Source organism: Triplophysa dalaica, chromosome 6, assembly GCF_015846415.1.
Source record: "Triplophysa dalaica isolate WHDGS20190420 chromosome 6, ASM1584641v1, whole genome shotgun sequence".
NCBI lineage: Eukaryota > Metazoa > Chordata > Actinopteri > Cypriniformes > Nemacheilidae > Triplophysa > Triplophysa dalaica.
Genome location: NC_079547.1, coordinates 1,988,727 through 2,011,310, shown reverse-complemented (window position 1 = coordinate 2,011,310; position 22,584 = coordinate 1,988,727). Strand labels below are relative to the sequence as shown.

Sequence of the window (22,584 nt, the reverse complement as noted above, 5' to 3'; positions counted from 1 at the left end):
TGCTGTCAATAATTGACCTTCTCTTAATAGTGTTATCATTCTGCAGAAATTTTGAAGTGAATTATTTTAACAAGTTTGCACAAATTAAAGGGTGTCTGTTCCTTTGAGTTGGCTGATTCGTTTATGACGAGACCAAAAAATGAATCAGCTTGTTTGGATAAATGCACATTTTATTGGCTTTATCTACAAATCACAGTCTGTAAGGATATTAAATGAAAAATGTTGTATTTTTTGCAAGATAAAAATTATTAATGAAGTCAAACATGAGCCTTGGAAGATCTCAATAAGAAATGGTTGTATTATTTTCAATTTTGTATGAATGTTTTTGACACTACAGTATATCGGTGCGGTCATATTGACTGTAGATTTGGTTAAACATTGTAAAAGCATTGTAAAAAAGCGGAACTGTAGCGAGTTTACATCCGGTCTTGCATCAGCTGTTGATGTAAGTCGTTCTTAAGCCATCATCATTGACCGAATAGAGTTGGTGCATATCTTTCAACAATCCGGCGAGCTGCTCCTCCTGTTTTCACACACATAAATACAAGTGTTAACAAATACAAGCCCATTAAATGTGCATTTACAACCAGGCCTAGGTGAAACCATATGACTTACCACAACATTCAGCCGATCAACCGCAGCCACAGCGACATTAAGCTTTCGTTCATCTTCATCTCTCTCCTCCTCTATGACACCAAGTCTACACACAAACGCACAGTATTTATCATATTATACGGATGTTCGTATATCCACGTCATTCTTTTAATGTTGCGTATTGCCTGACCTGAAGATTGCGCTCGCCAGTTGCTCTTCACGGATGCCTAACAGGTTCCGGAGCTCCTGAAGTTCTGCCTGTAGCTGTGCGTTCTGGTTCTGGCTCATCGCAATGAAATCCTCTAACCGCTTCTCTGCCTCCAACTCGCGGTCTGTCACCTGTTCTATGCCCTGACGCAGCTGGGCCAAGTCTTGTGTGTGCTATGGGATACCAAAAAATGAAAGGGATAATTCATAACAAACAACGAAAATTCTTTAATTTCATTTATTCACCCTCATGTCATTCCAAACCTGCAAGTTCCTTCAGCAGAACACAAAAGAAGATATTTTGAGGAGCGTTAGCGACCAAACAACACTAAACCCCATTGACTTCCATTGTGTGGAACTTACCCTATCGATGCTTATCTGCTCTTCCACTTGACTTGTCGTTTGGATATGCTCTTTCTGTTCCTCTTTCTCTATCCAGGGTACCGGTTTCGGCCGCGGTTTGGGCTTTATGTTCTATGGACACAATCGATAAAATAGCCAAATGTAAATACCAATAACACTAATACAAAAAAATGTATCGAATATTGATCACTATAAACGAATCCAACATGTGTCAATTGCGTACTCACATCGGGTGATGAAATTGCGAAAACATGCTCTTGATCTTTGCTGAAGTCCTGTGCTTGCAGCTCTTCATTGCTCGCCTGTCTCTTTATCATCCGATTGTGGTTACGTCTGTCAGGGACGCTCAAAGCCCGTTGCACCGGGTTCCTCTGACGTCCTTTGCCTTGGCTGGGCTTTGTGTCTACTGGAAGCTGTTGCATGGAGGTATGTAAGGGACTGAACTTGGCCAGGTCCTTCGGTGGTACATACGTTGGCTTTGGTGCTCCAAAGGCACTGTTTCAGCAAGAAGAGAGACAAAGATGAACACTAAATTAGAATTCGTTATTGGAAATAATTGCTCTTGTTGCATTAAAATTGTAACTTAAACTCACCTGCTAACAGGAATCCGTTGAGCAACTTGGCCGAGGAATTCTGTGATCTTGTTCAGGATCGAAGGCAAGGGATTCAGGTTGTCTATCGTGTCCTGCAGACAATGTATTTTTAGGCCCACGAGTGCATTAGGATTAAATTTGGAGAAAAACATCAGAAATCTCATAATGAGAGATGAAAGCGAAGGACGGAAAAAATCTGTAACCTGTTTCATGGGACAAATAATATCAACCAGTAGACTGTGAAGGATCGCTAGGCGAAGGGGCAGGTCGACATAGCCGTCGAATCGAGCCATGGCTATTTCGCTTTCTGGATCAGACACCTTCTGTAAGAATCCCCTCATGGGCTCCCAATGTTTTTCTAGAAACTCATTCATGAATAACATGTATTCTTCTTTTTCGCCAAACCTGTAGAAATACAAGCCCGTGTTTTACGTAACAAACAAAACATCTTGTTTTATAGACCAAGTAAGATGTACGTGCACGGGAATGTTAAAAATACTGAAGGACACAACACCTTTAAAGATCAGACTTACAAAGTAAAGTTGGCAAGGTTCTGGATGACTTTGGCTGTCAGAGTGAGAGTACGGAGGGTGCTCGTCTCCGGGTAGGCCTGGGTGAGGCCGAAGAGCGATGGACTGAGGATGGCTGGGCACAGGAATCGAAGAAACAGAGACGATGATACGAGACGGTGTCCGATGTCCGCTTGGCCCCGCTCCTCACAATTCCATACCCAACTGGAGAAAATCTCATTCAACTCTGCCGGGAATGAACTGTTCATAGAGAGGAAACTATTAATCATTTCAAAATAATGACATGATAGCCTTGATTTTGCTCGATAAAATCTTAAATTACGTCTTTCATTTACGTGCAGTATAGACGGTTTCATCGGACACGCGAGTTTGCCTTGAAGTTCTGGTCTGTGTTTGGTTTGAATAGAACAATATATTTCATATTTAAATTAATATTTTATAGAAGGGTTAATTGTATAAAATAACATATAAACTACTCAACAGTTATTGATTTTTTGCGAGGGCGACCAAAAGGTAAGTTTGTGCCACATAACGTTTGTCTATGTTGTTGCCGCTGAAACCTACTATATTACTATTACTATACTATAATCGACAGCATTACTTATAACGGGATAGTTCACCCAAAAATGTACATTTTTAAGTATTTACACACTCTTAGATAGTTCCTAAGGTGAATAAATGTCTTCATTCTGCTAAAACACAAGGGAAGATATTTGGAAGAATGTCAGTAACCAAACAGATCTCATTGACTCCCATAGTATTTATTTCCCCTCTATGGCAGTAAACGGGGGATGAGATCTGTTTTACTACTGACATTCTTCCAAATAACTTCCCTTGTGTTCAGCAAAACAAAGTCATTTTTACAGGTTTGGAACAACCTCAGGATGAGTAAATGGTGACAGAATATTTATTTTAAGATGTGAAATATCCCTTCAATTCTTGAAAAAATGAAAGGATGCAATAAGAACGAGTTAAATTCACATTTCTGTCATAATTTTCTCACTCTTTTTTTAGACCTGTACTGTATGACGTCCTTTTTTATGCACCTGTTTTTTTAGTTCCTTTAAAAAAGTCACCCAATTTTGTGGGTGATGCCTTTACAATCTGAAACCTGATCACATCTGTAAAATCACACAATACATTTTTTTGTTTATTAGTGTAGTGGAGTAGGCGGGGGAGACCGTGGTTCGAGACCGGTGAGTAATTGTTAATGAGCGCCAGCTGTGCGCGCACCGGTCTCGAATCACGTAGGAGATCGGGAGCATATAAGAGAACGAGCGACCGGACCGTCGGAGAGAGAGGACCGGGCCCGAACATGTTTGTATTTGTATTTGTTTTGTTCACCAGCTGTCGGCCGCGAGGGGCCGCCGACTGTTATTACTTTATTAAATGTTTAAATGTTTGCCGGTTCCTGTCTCCTTCCTTCCCTACTTTGAATCTCTCTACAATGAGGAATTTCACCAGCTAACATGAGGCTGATCATGAACCCTAAACACTGAAGGTGGACACAATTTTTCAGTGTTTTCTTTTACTAAAAATGAACAGCACTTGGGAAAGTGCTGTTATAAATCATAAAATACACTCTTTATATTTTTAGTACGCAAAAGGGAGCAACACAAGAACAAGAAACTACTGACAGAAATGATATTTTTTGGGTACAACCAATCAATCATAATTACACAATTTCCCAGATGTCGAAAGTAATATCATACTCATGCATATCAGTGATTCTCTTCACAACGTCTCCGCATGTGTCTTTAAGGTGCCTCTGGTTGATTGGTAGATCCGAAGCCGAACATTTCAGCGGGTCGACCTCACAGCTCTCTGTCCCATTATACAGCCTGACTATAAAGTCACCTGTGGGTCAAGATGATGAAATAAGACCACACATTGCACTCATATAGCAATGAAGATTCCGTAAAAATTTCCTTACCAAGTGTGTCAATAAGATAATTCTGTCCCACCAATTTCATGTACTCATCAATGGCTTTTGTAGCCAATGTGTTCTCTCTGAAAATCAAAGCTTCGTTTTCACCCAGCCGCTCAACTTCTGCACTGCCGAGATCAATCAAAAACTCCTGCGTGTGCAAATCATGTTTAGAAATCAGACGTATACATGTCTTTCCTACAGATGCGGCCAATGACACTCACCTTAGCTTTCCCGATGCTCTGTAGCACATGAACAAGCGCTCCCGCCAGTTCTTCTTTCTCTCGCACATTCAGGAGCGGCTCCAGGCTACTGCACATGTCCACATAATTCAAGGTGACATATTCTGCAAACTCCTTGTACCTCTCGATAGGAAGAACTTTCAGGTTTTGGAATCTAGCCTTGATGCGAAGCAACGCTTGCGGTCCAACTTGGTCCTTCGCCGAACTCCCTCCCGGGGGCTTGTAGGGAATGATAGGATACCACTTCTCCTGATAGGCCCGTCCTTTAATGTCTGCCAGAGCTAGAGCCACGCTTCCCAGAGGATGCATGAGCAATTCATCCCTGGAATGACGCTTCTTCTTGGGGTCCTCGTCTATGAAGAGGTGGAGGGTGATCTGGCTGACAGGGGGCAAGTTGTCCAGCTCAAAAAATTCACCCCAGAACAACTGGCAACCGCTTCCGGCACCTGCACCAGATGTTCCAAATCCTCCGTCGGCCGCTTGGCTGGAGCGCTGGGTGGACTTCCCGACGGTCCGGCTGCTGGTGCGGGCATACAGCATACCATCAAGGTGGATCTCAAAGTAGTATCGCTTCTTGGGCGGAATATCTTTTGCTTCATTGACCCAAAGACTCAGAGAGTTCTCAGTGCGCTCACAGTTGTCCTGAATTACAGTGAGAAAGGAAAATTACGGGTCTTCATATCTGTTATTTCTCATCTGATGAGATCACATTTCTCCTTAGAAAAATAGTCAGAAATCTGACAAATTCTGTCTTTAGAAGTTTTAGAAGAGATGTCAACAATGTCCCAAAATGAGCTCAGATTTGTCAAGATTTAGATGATGACATAATTTTTTATTTTTGGGTGAACTGTCCCTTGAAAATCTCCAGAGAAACATCTGAGCAATAACGTGAATAACCATTTAAAGAATATGCTGTACCTTATTTGGCTGTGCGGTACGTCTCAAGTCTTCGATCCAGCGGTCTCGCTCCGCAGCTGACGTGCATCCAAAACAGTGGTTGTTTTCAGAATTGATGACCTTTTATTGGACACGAAATACAGAGAACGGCACAAATATTCATGATTTGAGATTCAAATAAGATGAGAAAGTGAACATTTGAAACTTTAATATACAGAGGGACACGCACTTGAAAACAGTACTTCTCTCCTAGAATAGAGCTATGGACAGGCCGGATGACGGTGGTCTGATCTGCACTCAGATCAAGGCTTTTCGCAGCACTGACCGGAATGGATAAAGATTCCCTTGAAGCACTCCTTGATAAAAAACATCAAATGAGAACATGCTAACCGAACCGAAGACAGGCTTATTGTATATTTAGTATAACAAAAATGATACCCCACCTTCCAGCAACACTTAGTCCTACAGTATTGAGCTGCGTGCTGCTTTTCCGTTTATCATCAGTCTGTAAGCGGCGCCTGATCAAATTCTGACCGTATCAAAGAACAACAGTGGAAAGAAATGTTCGACAATTAAAGGGGTTGAAATAAAAAAGGTTGTTATTCAAGTAAATATATTTATACGCGCATGATCAACAGTCTCAGATGTGGAGGGATATTTTTAATACTTACTTTGACTCCGCCATCTTTGACTTTATTTTTTGCACCACTTTGGGAGACCACTGAATCTGGGTTTAATTCTTGAGAAAAGGAAACAAGTATTAAAAACATCTAAATAGAAGGAAGCTCAGGGTTGATACATATTTTTAAGTTCTCCAAAATGCTACTATTGACCATGTGTATATGTGCATGAGCGTATGTCGTACTATTTATTTGGGTCTGGTTGGATGTAAGGTTTCACAAAGCTGATTATTATCAAAGCAATTGCAGATTTTACAGGAAGCACAGTCATTTCCTTCCTCCGTATATGTATTATGTCAAAAACGTTCAGTTTAACTGAAAATATAACGGTTCGTAAAATACAGATAATCTCATAAACTGCACTTCATTTTCTTCAATGTCTCAAATGTGTTGCAAAAGCTGAACAAAGACAAACTGCATCGTGCAAATAATGCGGTCCATGTTTGGAGCTTTATGATTTTGAAGCTTGAATATATTGGTGCTTAAGTTTCAAGGAAATCATTTACAAAAAAGGAATCCTGTCAGTTTGACCAGACACAACATTTTCAAAGCAACATTAAACAAGTAAGGACCAAATGTTCTGAATCGCCTAATGGTAACTAAGCTTTAAGAGCCAAGATGTCTTCCAAGGTCTTCTCTGTTTCCAGATCAAAATCTTGTCAAATATTTAATATTAAAGTAAAAAAATTGTTTGGCTTACCTAATGCCCCTCCACAAACAAACCAACGCCTGAAACCCATGCTTTAATTTAGAATGAGCTTTCTTAGATTAGACTCTTTGAAGGCTTTTACTTTAAGGTGAATGCCCTGCATGCTTAGTCAAATGATTTAGACAGCAAAAGCCATCAGCCTCGTACCAGTCGCCATCTGCTCTGGTACACCCAGTTACGATGCTATCTTCCGAAACTCAAAGGAAGCAATTATACAAGCACACGTACACACAACCACGTCAGTCATTTCCTCTGTATATGTTAATAAGCATTACTACAGTCACTGACTGACAATCATGATAAATCTCATCTCTCCAAGTTACAAATCGTCAGGATACAGAAAGATTCAATAACTGCCACATAGTGCAACACCATGGCGATCTTCAAACGAATAAAAGAAGTGTTGATAACAATTCATATTAATGTCTGTCTTATACATTAGCATTAGTCAATGCATTTTGATAAGAATGAGCAAAATTATTTTTACAGCGTTTATTAATGTTTGTTAAAGGCATTAACACAAAACCACATTTCTCAAATTGTCTTTTTTTGTGAGTCATATACAAGTTTTCGCCAAATAATGGTGAATTAATGATCTTATATTTCTTATATAATTAATGTTGGCTTATATTTCATATTTATTTTACTGTATATTTAGTGCACAATGCAATGAATATAGCTGTAAATTAGGTAAATTATAGCTGTATTAAGTAAAATACACTTAAATCTAATAATAATCTTAAAATAAAAACAACAACAAAAATGTTACTGGAGATACTAATTGATTAAATATTTGTAGTGATACTGACCAGTGTGACTTTCACTGATGTTCTGAAGACTGATGCTGGAGAGACCACTGCTGGCCCGGTTCTGTACCCTCATCAGGGGCTATACGGATAAATCATAAATAAAACACATGTGCTAAGTCAACTGTTGAAAATAAAATGTTTTTATTCTGATTATAAAGAAAGTCACCCGCATCCATTTAGCATATGATTTACCTCCTCCTCACGTGGAATAAGGATCTGACCGTCCTGAAGACAACAGCTGCTGATGTCCCACACGGGGACGTCTTGTTGGGGGGCCCAGGAGAGTCGAACAGGTTCTTGGACCACATTCTCAGACTCAGCCTTTTCTTTCTCTTCTCATAAAATAAACAAGTTAAAAAACAACACTGTTTTTATTTAAATCACGAAATATGTTCCACGTCACGGTGAAACACCAAACAGAAAAAAAGAATTTAAACATCATTTAGGTTAATATTGTATAATAATTTGTCAGATGATCATTTAAAGTTCTGTGAAAATAACGAATGAGGCACATGGTACAAAGGAAATAGCTAATTCAGGAAACAAGACAATTCCCCTTTGCTGCATTTTAAAATCATTATGTTGTGAAATTTTTTGGTTGTTTGCTCTGTCTGTCTTGCGCATCCTGTTGTTGTACTCGTAGTGTCAGAGATTGGCCTCCATTTACACAGTGCGACTAGACATGCACGATAAGGAAAATGTTTGGCCAAATCATTTTGTCTTGCTTTTCAATACAATACAACATAACTGAAAAACAAATGTGAACAAAACAAGTAGGCTAAATTGAAACAAATATGAGCTTCTTTAATAGCCTATATTAGGCCTATAACTGACCGCTGAAAGAATGAACTAATGTAAATTTACTGTACTCTGTAAGCCTACAACAAAACACTTCATTAAAAAGTGTCATTCAACATTATAAACGAAACTGTTGGATTATTATAGGCAACACAGCAAAATTATTTAAATAAAAACATCCATGCAAGCAAATCTGACCGACAACAATTTCAGTTCACGTCTCTCCTCCTAACCCCGCCCACAAAAGCTGAACATTCTCTCAGGATGGTGCACTCATGGCCGGGATGCCCAGAACATTCTTTGACAAGTTGTTCAGTACAGGGAACTGTGTGCAAGCGACCACTGTATGATGTCAAAGGATGTCGCGAGCGGCGGGGCTAATGTCAGACCGCCTGCTCCAGTCTGAAGTACACAAGTTACCGGCTGGTAAAGACGCTTTCATTCAGAAATTTACTCCTCAAGTTCTGTGCTGTGTCTTTCTATGACACTTTAAAATGCTCCACACACTGTCGACACGTTTGCTGCATTAAAGGCAGGGTGGGTGATCCTGTCCTGAAAATGTTTTTATCATGTTTTTGGAAATTTCTTTACATCCTGATAGCAATCAAGAAGTATAATGGTCAAATAATATTTTATAATTATATATCGTCTGTGAAAGGAGCAGAACCAAAAAAAGGTTTGCCCAATCAAAACGTTCTGGCCAAACGCTGTGACTGGTCATGTGTAGATTTTCAGCCAAAGTATTTTGCATACCACTGCGCACACTGTTCAAGATGACATTATATTTCATCAGCACGCTGCCGTCCGCTGTGTCAATGTAGGGAGAAGGGCGGACAATCAGCGACAATCAAACTTTTCTGCAAAACCGACAACAAGTAAATCTAACCGTTTTTGAAAAAGTAGTGACAAAAAAACGTCTAGATCATGAAAGAGCAAAAAACTGGATTTAACGTTGGTTCAGCTTTCACACGATGGAGACAGCTCCGCCAGGCAAAGGTTCTGAAGGACGATACCATGGTTGCTCTCTTCTTTTGGATATATATTTACATGCTTTGAGAAGAATTTAATGGATTTAGTTTATAATTCGTTACGTAGATTTACGAAACACATTCATGTGTTTGGAGGAGGCGTGGCTTTGGACGGCAAATCTCATAGAGGGTGAGATTATAATTTCAGTGCTAGCAGGCTAAAGTTAGCCACCTTCCAAATCAACCACTCCACCTTTAATAAACCGCGTGTCTCTCTCTCTCTGCACTGGTTGCTGCTTGATCATTTCACATGTCATTTCATTATTTTTTGGTATTTTCGGCCGAATATTTTCGGTTGCCGAACATGTGGCATCCCCAGGGGCAACATTACAAGTCCCTCTTGGATTTGATATCAGTTGACTTTATTTTCTTTGCATTTTCATAAAAAATGTATCTATTAATAAAACTTTTACCTTGCTCTACGATGGAGCTACTGTGCAGACGAGGCCTTTTAAACTTCTGCGAGACGGTTTGTAGATACTTTCTTAATTTACCCTTCTGACTTGTGTCTGGGACACTGGAGCCTGATGCCTGAGTGTTCGATGGCCCAGATGCTGAAGAGGAGGATAAAACAGAAGACAGAAGGGACCCTGCTGGAGCAGAAAGAGCTCTGTGGAAAGGATTCTTCCTTGTCGCTGATTTCTCTGGTTTCGTGGGACTTTCGGCCCCTCGAGTCGACATCTTTTCCCCCGCATCCTCACTCAGAGCTTTGCGCCAATTTTGCATTTTACTCCATTTGTTGGAAGCCCCTTTCTCAAGCCTCTCGAGAGTTCCCTGTCCTGCCGTCTCGGTCTTGGCCCCCGTGTGCCACTTGTAGGTGTTGAGAAGTTTACCATCCTCTGATTGGGATGGTTCTTGGTCAACTGGACTGTTCTGTTCACGAGTCTGATCCATTTCCTCCTCAATATCTGGTGTTGACTGTTCAACGCTTGGTTCTTTGTTGGTGCCCATCTTGAATCTTTGAGGTCGACTCTGCGACCCACTTTTGAGAACTTTTAACACGCTTTATAGTTTCTGATGTCTTTTAATGACAAGCTAAGTTTGTACTGCTTTACAGCTTTAGAGATTTTTGAAGATGTTTTGTACCTCTGTTCCTCTCCAAGATTCTGCTGCCGTGTTTGTTTCCAAAGCACTGAAACTCATCCTCCGCTTCACTCACTGTTTGCTGTTCTCTCAGCACTTTTCACCAATTCTCGTACACGAACGTGATGTACTTCTTGTGGTCCGTAAGTTTTTCTCCCAAATCGGCAGAATCAGAGGTGTACTGATGACCAAATATTCCTTCCTTAATATACCAAAAAATGTTCTCCTAAGTTGGTCATTTAGTTTAAAATGGTGCAGCGTTTTGTGGTCCTCAGCTTTGAGCTATGAGGCGTTTTTTGCAGTGTGAGTTTGTCGTCCAGCTTTCAGGAAGTCACTCGATTTGTGGGTGGAGAATCAGGTTGAAATAGACAGGTTACAGAAAGTCAAAAGGAGCACAAATGTTTGGCAGATCCCCAACAAGTGATGAAATATGGATCCCACATTTTATTCTTATTTCTTATTTGTGGGTTTAAATTTGAGAGGTTACCAAAGTTAGTTAATCTTTTTGTAACTAGTTTTAAATACTTTTAACTCCATATATATATATATCGTCTTTAAGTTTGAATTCAAATAGTATTGCTGTAACTGCTAAACACGATTATTATTATAACACTTATGAGAGTAGTATTTGATTTAAGTTAATGAGCTTGTCGATTTAACCTAAATACCTGTTATTTTGTTAAGTGACAGTTACATTTCCTGTCACATCAGCAGCACTTCCTGTCTCACTCCGGGGCCTGTAATGAAAACCACTTCCTGTCGTGGTGAACACTAGTAGAAAACATGCTAACCTTTTTTCCCATTTAAATATTCACAAGCAAGTCCAACATTCAAGATTAGAGATGTCACACTTTTTATTTTTGCACATGTACAGCACTCGCATACAGTCATTTTGCAGCACACTTTCATTAACGGAACGGATGTACGTACCAATATTGATGTCCTGATTTGTGTAAAAACTTTTTAGTGCAAACCATTTGAATTACATTTGAAGTATGAATATTTTTCACACTGGTTCACCTCTTTGGTACTTTAAAGGATCCGTATCCTGTGGCACAGACAAAGAGAGGTACATGGTTTATCATGGCAGAGTGATTCCAACATTTAAGGGATAGTTCACCCAAAAGTAAAAATCTAACTCATGTCATTTCAAACCAGTATGACGTTCTTTCTTATGCAGAACACAAAAGAAGATATTTCGAAGAACGTTGGTAACCAACCAAAACAGGCCCCCTCTTGACTTCCATTGTATGAACATAAAACCACCAAGACATTTCTCAAAATTTCTCCTTTTGTGTTCCACGGACCAAAATAATAGAATAATGCCGACCGAATTAATTTGCATTTTTGGTGAACACTCCCTTTTAACTCCATGTTGTACTTTTATGTTGTAATTTCAGTGTAAAGACTCTTCCATACTTTGTACTGTTTCCAGGTCTTAATCTCAGAGTACAGGGAGTCTCCAGGGCAACTTGTATTTACAACTTGTCTGTGTCCTAGCATGGTAAAATTCTTCTGTAGAAATCCCTTGCTCACTCCACATTTGACCAGATGATGGCGCACCAGCTCCATGGTGTAGCGTGAGGGTAACTGGCTGGTGTAGTCGCCGATGAAAGCAACGCCGTACCCAACAAGATTACGTCCTCTGGTATGAGCTCCTTGTGACATCCAACCTCGACCTTCGTAGACGTAGCCATCGGAGCCAATCACAAAACTTGAGATGGCCACATAGATACAGCACTTGCAAGTTACTCAACAACCATTCCAAAAAATAGTAATTTAACAAAAATCACGGTTACTACACTTTACTATGGTTAAGAAGAAATGTTTCTTCAAAATCTTGTCTAAAAGGTTCCTTTATTTTTAGGAGTGTAGATATTATACAGTATTTCTGTAAATAGTGATGCATTAAAGGGATTCTTCACCCAAAAACGAAAAATCTTTCATCATTTACGCACCTTCGAGTTGTTCCAAATCTGTATAAGTGTCTTTGTTCTGATTAACACGGAGAAAGATATCTGGAAGAATGCTTATGACCAGACAGATTTTTCCCCCCATTGACTCCCATAGTAGGAAAACTACTTTGTCATTTTTTTTGAATGAAGGACAGTTCTGGGTTCCTTTTGTCAACCATTTTATTTTTTCCTACTATGGGAGTCAATGGGGGGAAAAATCTGTCTGGTCATAAACATTCATCCTAATATCTTTCTTTTTGTTAAGCAGAACAAAGAAATATATACCGATTTGAAACAGCACGAAGGTGTGTAAATGATGACAGAATTTTCCTTTTTGGTTGAAGTATACCTTTAACAATCATGTAGTAGCTAATAGTTGCACCTGTAACCGATGTCATACCACCCTCGATCTTTCTGATGGAATCGTTGCATCTCCCTCATATTTTGAGAACACTTCTGAAGGTTGAGGCAGGGTTTGCTGGGAGTGGATGTATGGTGAATATACAGGAACTGCAGGGGTGGAGACAGGGAAGAAAGAGGAACACGAGGCGGCGCAGCTCCCCATACACATCTTGGAATGATGGTAGGACAGTCTAAAAAAAATAAATAAATCTACATTTATGCATTTGGCTAAATCTTTTTTCTGAAGCAATGTCATAGCAAGAGCATGCGTGTGTGTTTACTCACCCATGTATCGCAGGGCAAATTCTCTCATTCCTTCTTCTATAAGACTCTCCTCCGCAGCGTTTTCTCGCCGTCGATTACTGTTTAATGCATCCGCTACCTTTTTCTGAAGCAATGATGCATTTGTGATGTCTTGAAAATTTTGTCTGCGATAGCGCCCCTTCAGGTGACTAACTCCATGGTCTAACTCGATGCCGTCTGAGTAGTAGCTGCTAAGCACTTCACTTAATTTGACTTCAGAATCATTAACAACAGAAAGGTGTCTCCCAATTATAGCGCCATCCATTCCGCCATGGACCACAGCATCGGTGGCTAAAGAAGGCTCTTCTGAAAGAGTGAAAACCACAGGGCTGGATATGTTGTCCCAACAACCGTCCGGACCAAGCCGCTCAGGTGGTGTTGAATTTTGAAACTGAAGGAACGACAGGCCAAGGGTTTTGGCCAGGGGGAGCAGGTAGATGCCATGAGGTTGGGTAACATCCTTTGTAGCTTGCAAGCCCATTTCAACACCCAAAAGAAGGGGGGAAAGAGCAACAGTCGTGCCATCAGGCGTCAGAACGATTCCTCTTTCCTCACGATCATCTGTTATGAAATGATGAATGGCTTGGTTGAAGAACCAACAGAGATTTATGTTCCCACTCAGGTTCTCTGTGATAAAAGTGTTGTTAGAATCTGTATAGTGGACATCAGTGGTATTGTCCGATGATCCTATAATACTGCATGTCATATTATCACGTTGGCTAACAGTCGACAGTAAACTCGCCAACAAATCCAATGGGGTCAGAGTTGGGTTTAAATCTTCCAAGCGCTGAAAAGCAGCTACAAAGTTCTCCATAGTCATCAGATGAACTGCTGTGACTGAAATATAAAGTGATTTTGAGAGACAGATAAAAAAAATGACGTCTGTATGTAAAAATTCACTTAGAATTTATTATTCTGTTGTTCATGAAACATGAAAAGGAATTGATAGCCTCAGTCACCATTCACTTTCATGGCATAATTTTTCCATACAATGAAAGTAAATGGTGACTGAGGCTATCAATTCCTTTTCATTTTTCCTGAACAACTTGAACTTGAACTTAAACATTCTGAATGAAAGAAAGTCTGACGTCTTTAGAACAACATGAAGGTGAGCGAATGACAGAATATTCATTATAGGGTAAACTATACAATATCAAATGTTTAAATTGAAATTTAAATTAATTGAATAAACAAATCAATAAATAAACACAGCTTGCTTACTCACCCTTGCTCTGAATGCATAAGCATATCCCAGATAAGGTAATAATCCATAGTGCTCCTGGTATCATGCTAAATACTATCAAGTGTACAGCAGTAAGTGCTCGATTTGGATAAACTTTGCCGACACATTGAATACTCAAACCTAATGGGTCAGGGGGTGTATTCCTGTTGCGACAAATGTTCTTGTTTGTCAGTATTGTGGAGTGTGAGGGATTGCATGATTGAGGTTGTACCTTGATGTCAAAGTGAGTAAAGGTCTTCCCCTTAACCTGAATTGAACTACAAATATTGATTTTGGATGGCAGTGAATGACAGAGATTTGTTTGTTGTTCAAAGAGCTTCACTCGAAATAAGGGAAGTAAAGGTCATAACTTGTAGCCGTCTTTTAGTGGGATAGATTAGCATATCTGCAGATATTTGGATACATGAGCAGAGCTGTGTAGTAACTGATTACTTGTAATCTGGAATGCATAATCAGGTTCCAAAAGTAATTGTAATTTAATTACGTTACATTTTAAAATACTCGTAATCAGAGTACAGTTACTATTTATTATTGCAAATTACAATACATATTACTTTTTTATTTTTGTTGAGTCTATCACTTTAACTGTTAAAACAACCAACCAACCAGTGCTCGAATTGAGGGGTCCCCCTCATAAGACTTTTTTTGGTGGGGGTTAGTCTCGCAATATACAATTTATACAAAATACACAATATATTTGATAATAATATGCATAACTATATACTATTACTTAAAAACAGGCTTACAGAAAAGACCAGGCTTCTTTCACTGCGTTTAGCGGTCTTTAGATATGGGGCGGGGCTATTCAAATTGAAAGAGACATGACAACTAGCCCATAAACAAACTTAACATAAATTATTGTAAATAGTGAATTCACAAAATATACCATATCCATTGCATTAATTTAATCAAATTTGTCATTATAATTTTTGCTCAAATATAAATATCTGAGGGACACCCCAAAGTCTATTTTTTACTTCTTATGGGGGGTCCCTAATGCCTTATGGGGGGTCCCGGATCCCCCCAGTCCCCTTTCTATTCGAGCACTGCAACCAACCCACGATAGCGAGTCTAACATGTTTTTGTTTGCAAACATTTTGTTTACAACCCACGAGTGCGAGTCTGACAAGTTTTTCTTTACATGCATTTATGTTCTCTATGTATTGTTCAAGCACAGTGTTAATCTTCCCAGTCCAGCAATAATATTTGCACGATTAGTGCAAATCACAACATTCAGTGCGAAACTGCATTAGTCAGAAATTCAATTAGATTTGTGCAGCTGAATTGTCCATGCCCAGCATTCACAATATTTCATCTATTTTCAACATTTTGGTTCACAACGGTAATTCATGTGAACGATATGTATATATTCACCATTGTTTAAATTGGATTTTGTATAAGATATTAATCACATGCACGAAATACATTTAATCTTTCACAACGTTATTTTGTTGTTTTGTGACTGTGTGTACCTGTCATTTGTAATCCAGTGTTTTTGGTTTATGGTTTTGATTATAAGATTTTTGTCACGTTGCCATCAGATTACTTTTTGTACCTTTGTAAATTACTTTATATCTACACTGTAAAGTATTTTTTCTATTATTTAACCATCATGTTGTAACTACATGTGCTGTTGTATTTTTTCTCATTGAGTATAAAGGCATTTGACGAACTTCTAGTTCTTCGTGTACTTTTATAATTGAATATACTGTTATTTATTTTTTATTATTTTAATGTTTTAAAATTTAAGAAGAAAAGTGTTGTGGAAACATAGGAACACCAGGTAAAGATAAAACATACACTTGTTACACAAATTCCCCAGTAATCTACCCATCTGTATGAGTGAACTAATTATAAAACTAACGTTAACGGATTATCCCTTGGGGCCTAATATGAAAAGGGCGGAGCTAATCTGACGCATGCGTGCCTGTAGTCACCTTGTGAAATTTCAAGCATATGTGAGGTATATGTATGTATATCGTAAAGTTATTTATTTCAACGGGTTAGTTATGTGTGTGTTTTAAAATATATTTTAAACATCACCGCGGTCTTGCGATGCTAGCAAATGAGAATGAAGCTTACTTTAATTTAATATTAAATATGTGCATGCACTTGCCTGAAGAATGAGCACACATTGCCTCGATTTTCAAGAGCAGAACTAAATATTTACCTGTTGAAATCTTTCCAAAAGAAGCACAGTAAACGCTTTAAACATGCACTGTGATTTCATGACCTTATTTGTGCGAGACTTGTTTGACTTCGTGCTGTGCTGCGGATTGCGCAGACCGGTCGCCTTATGACGTCATTGAGTTATCGCGAGAGCTGATTCAAATTGCGTAAAGAAAAATGTCCTAATGTCGGGGTTATCACCAATCAACTTACCGGCAATAAGGCTCATCTATAATTAATTTAATATATAATATAATATGGTATAATTAATATAATATAATAATTAAAAATGAAGAACTTGGGAGGCTGTATTGTTGAACAGTTGGCTAACTCTAGAAGGCATGATTTGCATACTGTTGCTACAGTACACACACCAAATACAAGACAATCTTAGATGTTTCTAATCATTTGGATAGGTTGTGTAAAATAGTTAGGCTATCAAATAAATAATGCTCGGAATTTGACAAATGATAACAAAGGGCAAAAACACAGAATACATTTTTGGACTTTATTTCATGTGCAAGTGGTTTCACAAATACATAAAAAGTACATATAATTGACCTATTGTCAATGTAAATTACTCGTGACAAGTGAAACGGTTGGGAAAATAAAGCTTTACATATACATTTTATATAATTCAACGTTCCTTCACAGGTAATGTCTGTCAAAAGACAACTATTTGAGAGGATATTTCATCGTTTTAACAGTGTTTATATATATTAAAAAATTTATAGGAGAGCCAAACATATTATATTTGTCTAAGTTTCTTTATAATATAATATGTATGGCAAACATAAAATGAACTTAAAAGCTGTAGAATTTTTTAAGGATAGAATACATTTTCCAAATGTATAATTGTCGAAATTATAGTTCTGTACGGTACAGTTGAGGAAAACTTTAAATTTGTTGAAAGAGTTCAAACTCAACAAGCATATAAACCAGGTGTCTCATGTCTGCAAATGGAAAAATGAAGTTCAGAAAAATCACGAACAAAAAACCCTGTCACCAAAGTGTCCTCCAGAACGACTGCTCTGCAAAACCTGTCCAAAGATCAAATTTTATTGCTAACCAATCTGTATTATCACGTGAATACAACTGTAAATAAAAGAGACCGTGCAGTATACTGTACTTTGAGGACCATTATGTAGCTCAATAGTGACATTTTTAGATGTCTTAGCCAAGTTTCATTTAGACAAACATTTGGAAAAAAAGATGAATCATTTTTTTGAGAGATAAACCAAATATCAGCATATTGACGGTACCATAAAGGTCAGTGTAAAAGTAAGGGTTGTGTTGGATGGAATGAAATCAAAACAAAACAAAACTATTAAATCAAGAACAGTTAAAATCCTGGTTGAACAGCAGTGCTTGGTTGCATTCAACAACTAAAACATAACTACGATCTAAATTATGACATTTGTAAAAATGTGTGGATCTTCGATCAGGTTTTTGAAAGAAAGGAATAGCGTGTCTGGATAGCACGATGAGAGACGTCTAATCACTAGATTTGGTTCCATTGTAGTCACTCTGCATGTCTGCGTCATCATCCGCTGCGTCAGAGCTGTCAATCATTCCCCGTCGGCTGCCGCCTCCTGTGCGCCTCGGTGTGCTGCTGAAGGATGATGGTTCATTGCCTCGCCTAAAATATTACAACAAATCTTAGCATGAACGCACTGGAAAGCACACACTGACTCTTTTTAACAGATGTCTGTGGTAGACAGCACCTGGTCCAAAAATAACTGTGGTAGGACTTCAGTTTAAGTGCAGCTGTAAGTACAAATGTAAAACTGAAACACCTTTCTGCATCCTTATATGTTGACATGCCACCACAATACAGCCACAAGTGCTTCCTTTAAAGTGGAAAACACTGGTCATCTAGTTAGATTTGTAGAGGGTTAAAGGTAGCGTTAGCACCTCATTGGAAAACCCGTACAGGTTAAATGAGGTTGGTTCTCAAATCTGAACCATGCTTTTTGAGACAGAGGGAAATATGGTCAAGTATAAGCTTTAACGCAAGCTTTCACCCTGAAGTGTAATGAATTTAGAGTGCCAAAGTGAATTACAATGAACGAATGGGTTGAAACACAATAACTACTACATAGTGTACATTTTTTATGTCAATTTTGTGATGTACCAACCATTGCAAAAAAGCAATAAGCTGCAGGAGACCACGCTATATTGTAAATATGTGGTATGTACGATGTAGTTTTGTGTCAAACTTATAGTAGCAATGTGGAGATTTTAGCGGCATCTATAGGTGAGGTTGTAAATTGCAACCAACGGCTCACTCCATCCCCTCCATTTCGAAGCACTACAGTGGCTGACACAGGACTAAGATGTTGTCACCTTCCGACTTCTTTGCCGAAGAAGATAATGTATTAATGAAACACACGACATAGAGCAGTTTGTCCATTTAGGGCTACTGTAAAAATAAGGGAGCCTGCGGTGTGTGTAGATAGAAATAGTTAATTTTAAGGTATTACGTAAGGTCTTTAAACACCTCTGAAGAAATAGTAATGTATATTATATTTGAAGAGTTTGGTTCCAAAATGAGATTTCTTTTCTAAAATGATCCGTTTTCAAATAAATCAAATTTAGTTGGTGTGTTTTGATTTAGGCCATAATAACTCAAAAAATACAGCTAATTAACACAATAAAGCATATAATATTATAAAAAACGTAATTATTGAAAAATAAAAAAACGGAGCTATCTCATTTTGGAATTAAACGCTTTATTTAAATTTCTTTCAATAGAACCCCTCAAAAATTACACACAACACCTGTAATAATGCTGTCTAACTGTGACATTGCACACTATTTACAATATAGCATGGACTTCTCATTACTTTATTGCTCGTGCAGTCCGTGACTTTCCTCTGATGTTCTCCTCACATTATGTTTGTTCGGTGCAAAACATTAAAGTGTAATAAACCATATTTCACTCTTTTATGCAAGAAATGTATTTGTGACAAGTAAAATTAAAGCTCTGTGAAAAGTACAGCATCTGTGTCATCTTTTGAGCACAGAGGTACCTGCATAGTCACTGTGTGGGTTCTGGATTGCCTCTGCAACAGAGACAGACAATCTTCGGTTTGAAGTTTATAGACGGATGCTATGAGTGTGTGCTTACAAGTGTTAAGGCGAAGCTATAAAAGCAGGGTCGTCCAACATAGATATACATTTATAACACTACCAAATTCTCACTATGTCCAAGGCTCTCCGTCGCACAGAGCCGCTCTGATGTCAGACGACATGTTTGGGAGCTTCACGCATACCTGAGTTTGCTCTTGAGAGAATTGACCTCACGGCTCATGGTGTCATTGGTCTCCGTGGCCTCATCTAGCTCGCGCTGAAGCTTTCTGCGGGCGGCAGTGATTCGCTGGGATTCCTCCTCGCTCTCTTCCAGCTGTCTCTTTATCTGCTTGACACGGGCATTGGCCTTATCCGCCTGAGATCAAAGGAGAAAACTTTCATATTCATTCACTCAAATAGAATCATGTCTATAAAGCACCATGGTCCCAGCTAATTCACATAGATCAGTTGACTGGCCAACTGTGCCAGTTTTGGATTGTTTGGGTTATATATTTTTTATCACAGAATAATTGACTTTGTTTTATTTAACGTCATTCAAAACATTCTTTGACTTCACAGTGCAGGAAACGATGAAAATGATGTTATTACACGGACTCTAAGTATGACTGACCTGGTCTTTGTATTGTTCGGCTTGTTTGCGTTCATCGTCCACTTGGGTCATGAAATCCTTCAGTTTCTTGTCCTTCTGGCGAAGTGCCTTCGCTGTGTTCTGCTTTTCTCTGCATTTGAGAAAAAATCACTACGTTACAATCAAACCGTATCATAAAAAATGACTATAGACTACATAGTCTTGTTCTATTATATAATCACCATATTCAAAAACATACTTATTGCTTTTTCGCATAGTGACTTAGGGCCCGACAGTTATCGTTTTCACGTCCATTTGCACCTATTTGTGCACCCATGGGGATACTGGTCTGTGCATTGTCGGCACGTTGCTATATTGAGGCAACTTAAATAGACTGTGCCACTGACCAAATTATACCTGGTCTAAAGTCAATGGCGCAATATGTTTTTGGTTAATTTAAGAGCGCATTAGTAATATAAGTGGGTGTACATCGCTCTTACATTCTGCTTATAACACACAGAGGGACGTGCAGCAGCACCCAAACATGCTAAATATTTCAAATAAATGGACTACAATGTAAAAGATTATTATTGTGAACTGCTTGCCTGTTCTCCTGGTCGAGTTGTTCTTCCAGTAGAGCCACTTTGGCTTCAAGAGCAGTGATGGAGGACTTAAATTTGGATTTGACTTGGTTCTCCATCTCCTGAAGTTTGGCCTTCATCTCTTTATTCTGTCTCTCCATCAGCAGTCTGGCACTCTCGTTCTTCTGGGATGTGGTGCGTTCGGCCTGGAGCTCGTTGGTAAGTTGGTCAACCTGGAAGATAAGGATGATTTTGTATAACCCCTTCCTTGAGATTTGCAAGTGACTGTCCTGATTTTTTTACACTAGAAATTCTATTAGATCCAACATAATGTGTACCTGCTGGACGCTCTTCCTCAGTCTGTCATTCAGCATCTCCATGTTTCCTTGCTCCTCCTCAAGCTCTTCCTCCAGCTGTTGGATCTTCGCCTCTAGACGTCTCTTCTCATCAGACAGCGCAGACCTTGAAGGTTTAGTCACACCAAATATTAGAGTCTGAATCTAATGTTAATTTAACTTTAGACCCACATGCTTTGAGTACATGGGTGTGTCATTAAGAGTACTGTGATACAAACTATGCCGGTATGTCTAAAGGAGCTGAAATGTGGGATATTTCAACTAACTAAAGTCTAGAACTGCATTCCTGAACAAACAGTTTTTCACAGTTTAGTCGCACTCAAGTACGTCTAGCGTATTAATTTCAACTGCCATCCGAAGTCAGTATATAACAGGATTATCCTGAATTCCACAGGATTAGAATATTTCTGTGATGTTTTATGAGGGAGTCATTTAGCAGTTCTCACTTTCCAGATGTGTTGCTGGCGAGTTCATCGGCCAGTTCATCTCGCTCGGATTCTGCTTGCTTCCTAGCTCTCTCAGCCGCTGCCATATCCTACATTCGAAGAATTACATTTGTTAAGAGATCTATCATCAATCTATGATATATAATGTCAAATCTGCATGGAAATTAGATCAATCCTGTTTTTTATGTATTGTATGTTTTTATGTATGTATATAATGTATTATTTTATGCGATATTAATCTGTTATAATTATAATATAAATATCAATTTAAAATAACAATTAATTATATTTTATAATTTTTAGCATTGACATTTTATATCGAACACCATGCAGTGAATTTATATGGGTTCGACATGTTCAATGTTCAATCAAGTTGGCTAATGAAAAAATAAATAAGAAAATAAAAATTTATTTTCTAAAAAGCTTCACCTCTTGCAGTTGTAGAAGTTCAGCCTCCAGAGTCTTGGCTTTCCTCTCATTCTCTTTGGCACTAGATAAAACTTCCTCCCTGGCTGCTCGGGCATCATCAAGCTCTCGCTGGAAGTCCTTCGTCTGGGCCTAAAAGATAAAAACAAAGTAAAATAATTTAATAATGTTGAAATAAACATTTTACAGATTCGTCCATCCATTCGTGGATTTGTGCTTCTACAATATGCATAAATTCGTGCATCCATCCATCCGTCCGTCGAACCCATCAATCCAAGCATCCATTCATCCACTCATCCGTCCATCCATTTGTCAATCCATCCATCCGTATGTCTGTCTATCCATCCATCCATCTATTCATTTATATTCTTTACTATTTACCTGAAGCTTGCGGAGCTGCTTAATGGCCTCGTCTCGTCCCTTGTTTGCTGTCTCAATATGGGCTTCCAGGTCTTTCATGTCTCCCTCCATCTTCTTCTTGGCAGCAGCTAAAAGCGTTCTTTGCTTGCGCTCATCCTCAAGTTCAGTTTCCAGCTCACGCACCTGTTGGAGAAGACCATTACACATGCAGATGACCACAAA

The 22,584-nt window shown here is 38.7% G+C and overlaps 3 protein-coding genes across 6 annotated transcripts in view; all 3 read right to left on the bottom strand.

Annotated features, from left to right (window-relative positions):
* Positions 1 to 149: 149 nt before the first annotated feature.
* Positions 150 to 11,148, bottom strand: rasal3 (RAS protein activator like 3). 2 transcript variants are annotated; one of them, XM_056749775.1, is made up of 18 exons: positions 9,791 to 11,148; positions 7,744 to 7,883; positions 7,552 to 7,630; positions 6,025 to 6,092; positions 5,797 to 5,882; positions 5,583 to 5,709; positions 5,375 to 5,473; positions 4,439 to 5,098; positions 4,221 to 4,365; positions 4,000 to 4,144; positions 2,291 to 2,527; positions 1,961 to 2,162; positions 1,758 to 1,849; positions 1,392 to 1,659; positions 1,165 to 1,275; positions 785 to 975; positions 616 to 700; positions 150 to 523 (listed from the first exon to the last, which is right to left on the bottom strand). In XM_056749775.1, the coding sequence occupies exons 1-18, from the start codon at positions 10,326 to 10,328 to the stop codon at positions 434 to 436; spliced, it is 3,363 nt and encodes a 1,120-aa protein (XP_056605753.1). In that variant the 5' UTR covers positions 10,329 to 11,148; the 3' UTR covers positions 150 to 433. The 2 variants fall into 2 exon arrangements, with proteins under 2 accessions (XP_056605753.1, XP_056605754.1); XM_056749776.1 differs by lacking the exons at positions 7,552 to 7,630; positions 7,744 to 7,883; positions 9,791 to 11,148 and adding an exon at positions 6,734 to 7,155.
* Positions 11,149 to 11,296: 148 nt separating this feature from the next.
* On the bottom strand, positions 11,297 to 14,560 carry pglyrp2 (peptidoglycan recognition protein 2). The gene is made up of 5 exons (XM_056749779.1): positions 14,346 to 14,560; positions 13,103 to 13,957; positions 12,798 to 13,008; positions 11,880 to 12,174; positions 11,297 to 11,508 (listed from the first exon to the last, which is right to left on the bottom strand). Exons 1-5 carry the CDS (start codon positions 14,407 to 14,409, stop codon positions 11,467 to 11,469), a joined length of 1,467 nt encoding a protein of 488 aa, XP_056605757.1. The 5' UTR covers positions 14,410 to 14,560; the 3' UTR covers positions 11,297 to 11,466.
* A 2,466-nt stretch (positions 14,561 to 17,026) lies between these two features.
* Positions 17,027 to 22,584, bottom strand: part of myh11a (myosin, heavy chain 11a, smooth muscle) — a 29,687-nt gene continuing 24,129 nt past the window's right edge. For 2 of the 3 annotated variants that reach the window (XM_056750567.1, XM_056750568.1), the window contains 8 exons: positions 22,384 to 22,545; positions 22,006 to 22,134; positions 21,577 to 21,665; positions 21,113 to 21,236; positions 20,799 to 21,007; positions 20,236 to 20,344; positions 19,808 to 19,980; positions 17,027 to 18,171 (listed from right to left, as the gene is read on the bottom strand). In XM_056750567.1, coding sequence (XP_056606545.1) covers positions 18,027 to 18,171; positions 19,808 to 19,980; positions 20,236 to 20,344; positions 20,799 to 21,007; positions 21,113 to 21,236; positions 21,577 to 21,665; positions 22,006 to 22,134; positions 22,384 to 22,545 — 1,140 coding nt within the window. In that variant the 3' untranslated portion in view covers positions 17,027 to 18,026. Of the gene's footprint in view, positions 18,172 to 19,564; positions 19,598 to 19,807; positions 19,981 to 20,235; positions 20,345 to 20,798; positions 21,008 to 21,112; positions 21,237 to 21,576; positions 21,666 to 22,005; positions 22,135 to 22,383; positions 22,546 to 22,584 lie in introns of all 3 variants that reach the window. The other variant, XM_056750569.1, reaches the window with a different exon arrangement.

Excerpts from the sequence above, each read along its gene's own strand:
- rasal3 (XM_056749775.1), bottom strand. The coding sequence starts at position 10,328 with ATGGGCACCAACAAAGAACCAAGCGTTGAACAGTCAACACCAGATATT. Across the intron at positions 4,145-4,220 it reads TTATCTTATTGACACACTTG|GTGACTTTATAGTCAGGCTG; the intron begins GTAAGGAAATTT and ends CTTGACCCACAG. Across the intron at positions 1,850-1,960 it reads TTATTTGTCCCATGAAACAG|GACACGATAGACAACCTGAA; the intron begins GTTACAGATTTT and ends CATTGTCTGCAG.
- pglyrp2 (XM_056749779.1), bottom strand. The coding sequence starts at position 14,409 with ATGATACCAGGAGCACTATGGATTATTACCTTATCTGGGATATGCTTA. Across the intron at positions 13,009-13,102 it reads ATTTGCCCTGCGATACATGG|ACTGTCCTACCATCATTCCA; the intron begins GTGAGTAAACAC and ends TATTTTTTTTAG. Across the intron at positions 12,175-12,797 it reads TGGTATGACATCGGTTACAG|TTTTGTGATTGGCTCCGATG; the intron begins GTGCAACTATTA and ends GGCCATCTCAAG.